An 11,013-nucleotide genomic window follows, 5' to 3' on the forward strand; every position below is an offset into this window, starting at 1 on the left:
GGAACTATTTGGAACTATGGAACTATATTAAGGAACTAGTTCCTTTTGGGAAAAGGAACTAGAAAGATCGATCCGCTCCGGGAACTAGATTGCCCAACTCTAGTAGACATGGCACACATGGTACAAATACACAGGTAGCCGCATCGGCAATTGTTGGTAACATAAGATGTCAAAATTTGACATCAATTCAATGCAATTGACACATTATGTTACCATCAGCTGGCTTGATAATGCTACCTGTATTATTGTACCATGATGGCACAATTATGATTGGGACCATGGTACAATAAGAAAGGTAGATGCCTCAGCCCATCTGATCGAATCTAAAACGTCAAAAAACTAGGAATTCGCCATGAAAAATCAAAACAAAAAACCATATGATTCGGTAAGAAAGAGATAGCATGTCTACACTTTATAGACAAACACAAGCGATAAAAAGAGGCAACAAGAGACCATTTGGCGAAAATTTTGACAGTTTACATTACAAAAAAAGTTGCTTTGTTGTAGCAATTCGCCGATGCATCTACCTTTCTTATTGTACCATGATTGGGACTTACCCCCTGTTTTTGTAAAAAAAATTATGTTCTCACACGAAATGTCAAATTTTGTAGATCGATTTACTCGCCTTAGCGCAAATGTGAAACGCTGATTTTTGAATGAGGAATTTTTAACTATATATAGAGCGTGTCTACGAAGAATTAGATCTGTATGTCATCTAGGGGCTGAGCCATGGTATAAGTAAAGAGGTAGATTAAAATGAAAAAAATCTATAGAACCCTAGTTTTTCCTGAATTCATAAAACTTCAAAATTAGTAAACAAAAAGGCAACAAGTGTGTTTGTTTACAAAATACCAATTTTGAGCATATTATAAAAAACGCGAAAAATGTATGAAGAGCCAAGGTTTCTCCACATAATTGAGTTGTGGATATGATAAAATGTTTGTTTCAATAATAAGCTGAAGGATTTCTTCCATACAAATGCTCTAAAAACAATTTTGAAAATCATTGAATTCGATTGTTTTTAAAATTGTTGGCATATCATTCAAACATCACACACACATACAAAGATTGTGTATATTGTTTTGACGTTTTAGGAACAGTCGAAAGAAAAAAATTAAATTGGCAGGAAGCTTTAGCTAACCTTGATTGTTAAACCATGGGCTGAGCTATTGATGCCCAAATTATTACGAATATAGACGAACGAACAAAAAATAGTTACAAAAACAGGGGGTAATAGTTGACTCCAAGCATGGTACAATTAGAAAGGTAGATGCCTCAGCCCAGCTGATCGAATCTAAAACGTCAAAAAACTATGAATTCGCCCTGAAAAATCAAAACAAAAAACCATATGATTCGGTAAGTAAGAGATAGCATGTCTACACATTATAGACAAACACAAGCGATAAAGAGACAACAAGAGACCATTTGGCGAAAATATTGACAGTTTACAATCCAAAAAAAATGCTTTGTTGTAGCAATTCGCCGATGCATCTACCTTTCTTATTGTACCATGGTTTTTTGTTTTGATTTTTCATGGCGAATTCTAAGCACCAAGGCGAATTGATGCTCCTTAAGTTTTAAATTTAAATTTTCGCCAAATTGTTTCTTGTTGTCTCTTTTTATCGCTTGTGTTTGTACCATGGTACAATTACTTAGGTAGAAACATCGGCGAATTGCTACAACAAAGCAACTTTTTTTGTAATGTAAACTGTCAAAATTTTCGCCAAATGGTCTCTTGTTGTCTCTTTATCGCTTGTGTTTGTCTATAAAGTGTAGACATGCTATCTCTTACTTACCGAATCATATGGTTGTTTGTTTTGATTTTTCGAAGCGAATTCCTAGTTTTTTGACGTTTTAGATTCGATCAGCTGGGCTGAGGCATCTACCTATGTAATTGTACCATGGTTTGTACAGTGAAGTGAACACATGCTATCTCTTACTTACCTAATCATATGGTTTTTTCATGGTACAATTAGAAAGGTAGATGCCTCAGCCCAGCTGATCGAATCTAAAACGTCAAAAAACTATGAATTCGCCCTGAAAAATCAAAACAAAAAACCATATGATTCGGTAAGTAAGAGATAGCATGTCTACACTTTATAGACAAACACAAGCGATAAAAAGAGACAACAAGAGACCATTTGGCGAAATTTTTGACAGTTTACATTACAAAAAAATTGCTTTGTTGTAGCAATTCGCCGATGCATCTACCTTTCTTATTGTACCATGGGTTTTTTGTTTTGATTTTTCATAGCGAATTCCTAGTTTTTTGACGTTTTAGATTCGATCAGCTGGGCTGAGGCTTCTACCTAAGTAATTGTACCATGGGCAAAAGTTGCTTTGTTGTAGCAATTCGCCGAATCTGCTACCTTCTATAGTCCGTGTTTAGACACACGGGAAAGTAAATTCAGTTTTTAGGCAATAGGGGGTAGGAATGAGTATTGAAGAGCTCTTTCTTCTCCGCTCTCTCCCAAAAACTCAATTTACTTTCCCGAGAAATTTGTGTGTCTAAACACAGACATATTTGCCTTGGTTGACTCTGTCTTCCGAAAGTCGACTTACAGCTGGTTTACATTACGAAATCGAGTCGATTCCAAACTGCCAATTTCTTTGAGTATACGTCAAATGAAATCAATTCGATTTCATTTCACGTTTGAGCAAAGGAATTGACAGTTTGAAATCGACTCGATTTCGTAATGTAAACCAGCTATTAGAATAATCGATTATCCGGTTTTCGCACATTCAATAGTCGACTACGACTTTTAAAAATTTTACGGCTAATAACCGATTAATCGATTAACCGAAATCGATTTTACGTATCCCTATTTCGTATGTGATTTTATTCACAATAATGCATTTTGACAACTAGTGTGATAATCAGCTGTTTTACCCGTTGTATCTGTGTTATTGTGCCATGGAATAGCATTAAACAAATTATTTGGGACCCTTCGCTATGGCTTAAAACCTCTGTCAATATACAGGGTTGAACAACAAACGTGAGCCAAGGAGTGTACTAGCTCTTAATCGTCAAAAAAAAAAAAAAAAAATATATTGGGACCCGTGTATTCTTTATTTCATAAAATCACAGAGGAAGATCCCATTAGACATGTCCGTACTTCTATTGGAACATATTTGTATTACTTGTTTGCAGGAATCTTCTGCAATGCACAAGTTAATGGATACAAGAGAAGGCGAACCAACAACTTCCATTCAAAATATGCTGCAACACATTGCTCCAATTTTTGTTACCAATAACTTGGATTCATCCTTCCCAGTTGAAATTTGTGGAAACTGTTTACATAAATTAATCACAGCTTTCGATTTCCAAAAAATGTGTTTATCCAGTTATGAGAAACTACAAAGCCTCAAATCGAAAGAAATTAAAATGTGTGATGTAGTATCAACAGGAGCTGTGGAAGATTTAGAGATGGCATTATCACAAGTTGATTATAATGAAACCCTAGAATACGAAAGTGATCCCGTGGATATTTGTGAGGTGGTAGCCGTCAAATTGGAAAATGAAACAAATTCGTACGATGAAGAATCACAAGAAAGTGGGGTACAGCTTAAGAATGACAACAGCATAACTAAAACAGATGTAAAACCTAAAAAACCACGAAAAGTAAATCCTGGAACTTTAGAAGAAAGGACTTGTCCACAATGCAACAGAGTTTTCTCAAGAAAAGACACATTGAAATGGCACAGTCGTGTACATAACGAAGATAATAAACATGTTTGTGATATATGTCAATATCGATTTAGTAGTGAAGCAACATTAAAGTTACACGTTGTAAGCAAACATCAATATGCCAAATTACTTACATGTACTATTTGTGGTTGTAGTAACGGAACATTTCCCGCATTATCTCTGCACATGAAAAATAAACATCCTGAGGTGAAACCTTATAAATGTGAAAGGTGTGATGAAGTTTTTCCATCAGAAGGCCATCGTGAAAATCATATGAAAGTTCATAAAGGTTATCCTTGCAAAGTCTGTGATGCAGGTATGAAGAACATACATTAATTTTTGTCACCATGACAGTTTCTGTACCCCCAAATACCGCCTATATACACTGAGTCATTAAGTAATTTGCCTCTTTAGAAAATTGAATATTTTTTTTTTAATTATCAAGTTAGAGGACAAAAATACCAATACCTGAAAGATCCAATATATTTAGGTAACGACACAATTTTTACAAAAACAGGGGGTAACAGCATCGTAACAAAACGAATTTGTTTCAAGTTTGGTTTGGAGCAAGTTGAGTTTAAGCATTAAGCTCAAATAAAATTATAATTTTTTTCTATATAGCCGGCCTTCAACCGGGGATTTAAAACTTTCTGCTATGTACAGGTGCAAATCTAGGACACGCGAACAAATCATCTTTTAAATTGAAAATTGTTCTCTAAGTAGCCGACATTTAACAAGGGAATTTTCGAAAATTCGGAGACCCATATTTCGGGAAGTATGGACTTCCGCAATTGTGATTAGGGTAACGAAACCTACCTACGGAAAAAATTGGTCCCGATCCGAGCTTAATTAACAAATGTCAATTCCATAGCATATATTTCAAATAAATCCTCAAAAAGAAGGTCAACACTGCAAAAGGCTATAATATAAACATGGCCTTAGTCTGATTTCGATAAGTTTTTCATATCAGTATTTCAAATATGTTCATTTTGAAAATTGTTTTAATTGTTCTCATTAAAAATTGTGTTATTTGTGGCAATCCCAAAAAATGTTCCATATACAGGCAAATTTTAAAAACAATTTTCAAAAAATTTCAATACCGACTTTGGGAAGATGCTGATATTTTTCCTGTAAATTAAATTAATAGCTTTAGGCCTCCACTCATCTATCAGCCATACTGTCGGGCCGATGAACCCTTTTTGTATGTGTGCGCATGACAAGTGTGTAGCAAAGCCTTCAGTCAATTCTCAAAATCTTGAAATTTTCCTCCAAAAAATGAATTTATTTTAAATTTTTCTTTGTTCCATCACAAACATTATTATTTGTTTTTGAAAATTGTATATGGACCATTTGAAAATAAACACAATTCACCCAGACTGGTGGGGTCCATTATTTTGAAATCAAGACTATTTTTGATTTTCATCAGTCTTAAAAAACTCACACATACATTCTCAATTTTTCGAAAATTTACACATTTTATCACAAATGCTGTCGGTCAGACTGATTGATGAGTTCTCAGCTTAACGCACTTAACGGGATATTGAAGCAACTCGGAGAAAATTTGTTTACTTTGAAATAAACATTTTATTAATATATTGAATTTTTCTGTGATTTCAGTTTTTGAAACAAAACAATCTCTGCGTACGCATAAAGAAAACACCCACAACGATGGTCCATATCCATGTCCACAATGTGGCAAAGTGTTTAAAACCAAAACCTTAATAAAACAACATATAAAACTTCACGGTGAGCCAACATTGCAATGTCCCGAATGTCCGTCACGTTTTAAGGAAAATTCTAAATTACGAAAACACATGGCTATTCATACCAAGATTGCGGCATATATTTGTGACATTTGTGGAGATTCATTTAAATGGAAAGATTCTTTAAATGGTCACCGAAAAAGACATACCCAAATTAAAGATATGCCCTTTAAGTGTTCCGTATGTGGTATAAGGTAAATTAATAAGAGATTCCTTTAGCCGTAGATCTAATACTGAAATTATTTATTGCAGTGTCAGAACCAAATATAATTTGCAACGTCACCAAAAGACACATACTAGTGAGAAGGAACATATATGTTCCTATTGCGGTAGAGGTTTTACACAAAAAGGAGACTTGAATAAACATTTGAGATTGCATTTGGGCGAAAAGACATATTTCTGTGATGAATGTCCAGAGGCTTTTAAATATAAACAGGAATTAAGGGATCATAAGAATCAACATTATAAAGAGAAAACCGGGTTGGTAATAAAGACAGAAGGTTCAGAAAATGATGAGAATGAGAAAATCCAGTTGACTTTAAAGACGGAAGAGTAACAAAATGATTTAAAATTGTCCATAAATATTCTGTGAGGCATATTAGTAATTTAATAAAAAATAACACACGCATTAAAATATTTGTCTTAACTTTTAAACCAAGCTATCTATAACTATTTGACTGTGGCTCATATTTCCCAAATAAATATCTGAAAATTGTCACAGGGACAGAAGAATAAACGCATATACACAATTGACAATCGCATTTCAAAACGTAATCGTGACAATTTTTGTCTATGTTTTCTGATTTACAAATAATTTATAATGGCTTAGGGTAAGACATCGTTACGATTTCGCTTCCAATTTCGAATTTTGTTCCAATTTCGTTACGATCAAGATCTATTTATAAGGTCACGTAAGTAGCACAACAACAACTCTATTTTGGCCGAAAATTCTTCAATATGTCAAAATGTTTGTTTACGTTTTCATACAATTTATTCACAATAACAAAATATTTGACAGATTGAAACCAATCAGCTGGCCGTTTTACGCCACCTTATAATTTCATCATGTTTTCGTACAAATGATTCACAATATTATTTGTTTTTGAAAATTGTATACTGACCATTTGAAAATAAACACAATTCACCCAGACTGGTGGGGTCCATTATTTTGAAATCAAGACTATTTTTGATTTTCATCAGATTGAAACATGATGAAATTATAAGGTGGCGTAAAACGGCCAGCTGATTGGTTTCAATCTGTCAAATATTTTGTTATTGTGAATAAATTGTATGAAAACGTAAACAAACATTTTGACATATTGAAGAATTTTCGGCCAAAATAGAGTTGTTGTTGTGCTACTTACGTGACCTTATAAATAGATCTTGGATTGAAACCAATCAGCTGGTTGTTTTACGCCACCTTATAATTTCATCATGGTTACGATGTCGGTACGATTGGTTTGCTGGGTTATTTACATTAAACAGCTGATTTTTTAGGTTATTGTGAATTGTATACATATTAGTTTTGTTTATTTTGAAGAATAAAAAAAATCTTTGAAGCAGAGGAGAACTTCGGAAACCAATTACAAAACCAGAGAAGAGGATTCCATTAGCCATGTCCGTACTTCTATTGGAACATATTTGCCTTACTTGTTTGCAGGAATCTTCTGCAATGCACAAGTTAGTGGATACGAGAGAAGACCAACCAACAACGTCCATTCATCATATGCTACAACGAATTGTTCCAAGTTTAATTGCCAATAACTTGGAGTCATCATTACCTGGTGAAATTTGTGAAGATTGTCTAAATAAACTAACCACAGCTTTCGATTTCCAAAAAATGTGTTTATCCAGTTATGAGAAACTACAAAGTCTGAAATCAAAAGAAATAAAGATATGTGATGCAGTATCAACAGGAGTGGAAAATTTAGAGATGACGTTATCACATGTTGATCATAGTGAAATCGAGGAGTATAATAATGGTGATACCGTGGACATTATTGAGATAAATCCAATCAAATTAGAATGCGATATAGATTGGGACGATGAAGCAACGCAGGAAAGTGACAACAGTATAACTAAAAATGACCTAAGCGGAGATGTAAAAGTCAAAAAACCAAGAAAAGCAAATCCTGGGACTTTAGAAAAAAGAACTTGTCCTCATTGTAGCAAAGTATTCGCTAGAAAAGATAGCTTGAAATGGCACAGTCGTGTACACAATGGAAAGAATAAATATGTATGTGATATATGTCAATATCGATTTAGTACTAAATTAACATTAAAGTCACATATTGAAAGTAAACATCAATCTGCAAAATTACTTACATGTTCAATTTGCGGTTGTAGTAACGAAACATATCCTGCATTAGCTCTGCACATGAAAAAGAAACATCCGGAAGTTAAACCATATAAATGTGAAATCTGTAATGACGTTTTTCCATCAGAAGACCATCGCGAACAGCATATGAGTGTTCATAGAGGATATCGTTGTGAAGATTGTAATGCAGGTATGAAGTACATAATGCATTGATACATAGGGAAACAATAAGTGTCTATATAAAAAGTTTCTTTGATCTTACATGTATTTTAAAATATTTAATTTTATTTCCTGTAATTTCAGTTTTTGAAACAAACCAATCTCTGATAACGCATAGAGCTGATACACACAACTATGGGCCTTATCCATGTGCCGAATGTGGTAAAATATTTAAAGACAAAAACCTATTGAGGCAACATTTAAAAACTCATGCCGAGCCGAATTTCCAATGTCCAGAATGTCCATCACGTTTTAAGGAAAAATCTAAATTACGAAAACACATGGTGGTCCATACCAAGGTGGCTGCTTATATTTGTGACATTTGTGGAGCTTCATTTACATGGAAAGACTCATTAAATGTTCACCGAAAGAAGCATGATAAAAATTTAGCTATGCCTTTTAAATGTTCCGTTTGTGATATGAGGTAAATGAACGAAAGTGATTCCTTTAGCAGACGTTCCTAATGTTGAATCTATTTCCTTGCAGATTACGTACTAAATTTAAGTTGCAACTTCACGAAAAGTCGCATTCAGGAGAAAAGGAAAATGTATGTTCCTATTGCGATAGAGCCTTTAAAGGAAAAGGTGACTTGAATAAACATTTGAGAGTACATTTGGGCGAAAAGACATATTTCTGTGATGAATGTCCAGAGGCTTTTAAATATCACAAGGAATTAAGAGATCATAAGAATCAGCATTATAAGGAGAAAAACGGTTTGTCCTCGAAGACAGAAGAGTCATAAAATATTTTGTTAAATTTACATACATATGTAAATAAATATGTAATGTGCATCATATTATTTTTAATTATAAGTTTTAGTTAAAAAAAAAACAACATTTGCCTTAACTTTTAAAATAAAGTAACGATCAAGGACAATTTATATAAGGTAGATGCATGAATTACAACAACTAACACACTTACAAAAACAACATTGTTGTTATTGAAAATTAAATGTCAAATAAAATATTCAATAAAATTTTTCTCAGGAAAAACATTAATACATTTTGAAAATTCTCTAAAACAGAACAAATTTGTGCCTTGGTAACGAATATGTAACTGACATCAGCAAGCCTTTACTATTGAAATGTGGGCCATATCATGGCAGAACTACCAGGTAGTGGTATCACACCAGCTGATCGAATATGAAAAGTCAAATCCCTTTATAAAAAATTATTTTTGTTGTAATTTCTCCAACAACATAAAGAAAGTTTTGACATAACATATTCAAAATTTTACGATGCCACTACCTGGGTAATTGTGCCATGGGCCATATGTATTTCTCTACTAGAAATCTCAAAAATATTCAAAATAGGGGACAGAAAAATTTACAACTAATAAAACCAATAAAAACCATAATAATGCAATAATATGGTTATCACGCTATGAAAACATCGGCTGACTTCATAAATGCAGTATGATTCGTCAATTGACATCGTCGCGACTTCGTAATTGCAGTACGTCTTTGGCATAAATAGAATACTCTCCCACCTGGCGGAAAAAAATCTGGAAAAATTACCACAGGTAGATATAAATATATAAACTTTCCATACTTCCCGAGATATGGGCCTCTTAAGTTCCGAAAATTCCCTTGTTAAAGTAAGAAAAAATTTTTGTTTTCGTGACATAAATTGGCTCCTGTCCATAGGAGAAAGTCGTAAATCCCCGGCCGATGGCCGGCATCTTAGGAAAAACTTACAATTGAAAAAAAAAATTTCAAATTTTTTCTGTCAGCTGGTGGAGTATTCAATTTGTTCCACGTCTTTTTATACAGGTATGTGATGGAAAACGATTCGACTCGTTTTGCCATAAATCGAAATCGTATATCTCTAATTTTGGTGAATATTTTAATGAAATTGACAATGGATTTTAAAAATATTATTCAAATAAGAACCGTTTGCGAAGTAAAACTATATATATCATCAACGGCACTCCGACTATATACCATTTCGATTCTGCAAATCGATTCGATTCGGTTTTCATCACATACTTGATAGACATCGTCGCGACTTCATAAAAGTCGCGCCACGTCAGATTGCGCAGCAATTGACATTTCTTTAGTATTGTTTTGCCAACTGATATTTGGGAAGAAACCAAGAAAAATACATAAATAGGAACACAACACAAATTTGTATCAAATAACTTAAATTAATTCCAAAAACAAAAAACATAATTTTTGCAAGTTTTTGACAGTTGAAATCGAGTGGATTTCGTAAATGTAAACCAAGCATTATTCCACCATGGAGTTCTGTTAACAATTTTTGACAACAAACATAATAGATTTTATATTATTGTGATTTGAGTTTCTTTGTATTTTAAATCACAATAATGTTTTTTACAGCAAACAACAATCAGGTGGGCTTATGCTAAGTTTACATTTACCATGGTATAAGTAAAGAGGTAGATTTAAATGAAAAAAATCTATAGAACCCTTGTTTTTCCTGAATTCCTAAAACTTCAAAATTAAGCAACAAGTGGGTTTTTTTGTTTACAACACCAATTTTGAGCATTTTATAAAAATCGCGAAAAATGAATGAGGGACCAATGTTTCTCCGCATAATCAAGTTGTGGATATGATAAAATGTTTGTTTCAATGATAACCTGACGAATTATTTCCATACAAATGTTCCAAACATAATTTTAACAAGTAAGAAAAGCGTTAAGTTCGGTCGGGCCGAACTTTTTATACCCTCCACCACAAAATTCAGCCATTTCTGTGGATTAATGTGGCCACTACTATTTCAGCCATATCGGTGTAATAATGAGGCTAAAACGTTCAAAATATCGAAAATCGGGAGATATTGTATTATGGGAGCTATATCAACACGTGGACCTATATAAACATTTTATGGTCGAAATGTTTCTTAGCCTCTGGAAACACAAAACACAAAGTTACAACCGATTCTTTGGTCAAATGGGTCTAATACATTCAAAATATATTAAAATGACGCGTACTTTATAAGGGGTCTTATGTGGGGACTATACCAAAACGTGGACCTATATAACCCAACTTTGGTAGGAATGTTTGC

At 33.5% G+C, this 11,013-nt stretch overlaps 1 protein-coding gene across 1 annotated transcript; it reads left to right on the forward strand.

Annotated features, from left to right (window-relative positions):
- The first annotated feature begins 2,880 nt into the window (after positions 1-2,880).
- Positions 2,881-8,985, forward strand: LOC141398100 (uncharacterized). The gene is made up of 6 exons (XM_073975328.1): positions 2,881-4,004; positions 5,306-5,645; positions 5,704-6,003; positions 7,012-7,958; positions 8,072-8,411; positions 8,474-8,985. The coding sequence occupies exons 1-6, from the start codon at positions 3,107-3,109 to the stop codon at positions 8,727-8,729; spliced, it is 3,081 nt and encodes a 1,026-aa protein (XP_073831429.1). The 5' UTR covers positions 2,881-3,106; the 3' UTR covers positions 8,730-8,985.
- The last annotated feature ends 2,028 nt before the right edge of the window (positions 8,986-11,013 follow it).

The sequence above is a fragment of the Musca autumnalis genome, unplaced genomic scaffold, assembly GCF_047663935.1.
Source record: "Musca autumnalis isolate F117 unplaced genomic scaffold, ASM4766393v1 scaffold_3, whole genome shotgun sequence".
In the NCBI taxonomy this organism is placed as follows: domain Eukaryota; kingdom Metazoa; phylum Arthropoda; class Insecta; order Diptera; family Muscidae; genus Musca; species Musca autumnalis.

Coding starts and splice junctions, on each gene's coding strand:
- LOC141398100 (XM_073975328.1), top strand. CDS start 3,107: ATGTCCGTACTTCTATTGGAACATATTTGTATTACTTGTTTGCAGGAA. Junction 4,005..5,305: donor TTGCAAAGTCTGTGATGCAG/GTATGAAGAACA, acceptor CTGTGATTTCAG/TTTTTGAAACAAAACAATCT. Junction 6,004..7,011: donor TTGACTTTAAAGACGGAAGA/GTAACAAAATGA, acceptor AAATCTTTGAAG/CAGAGGAGAACTTCGGAAAC.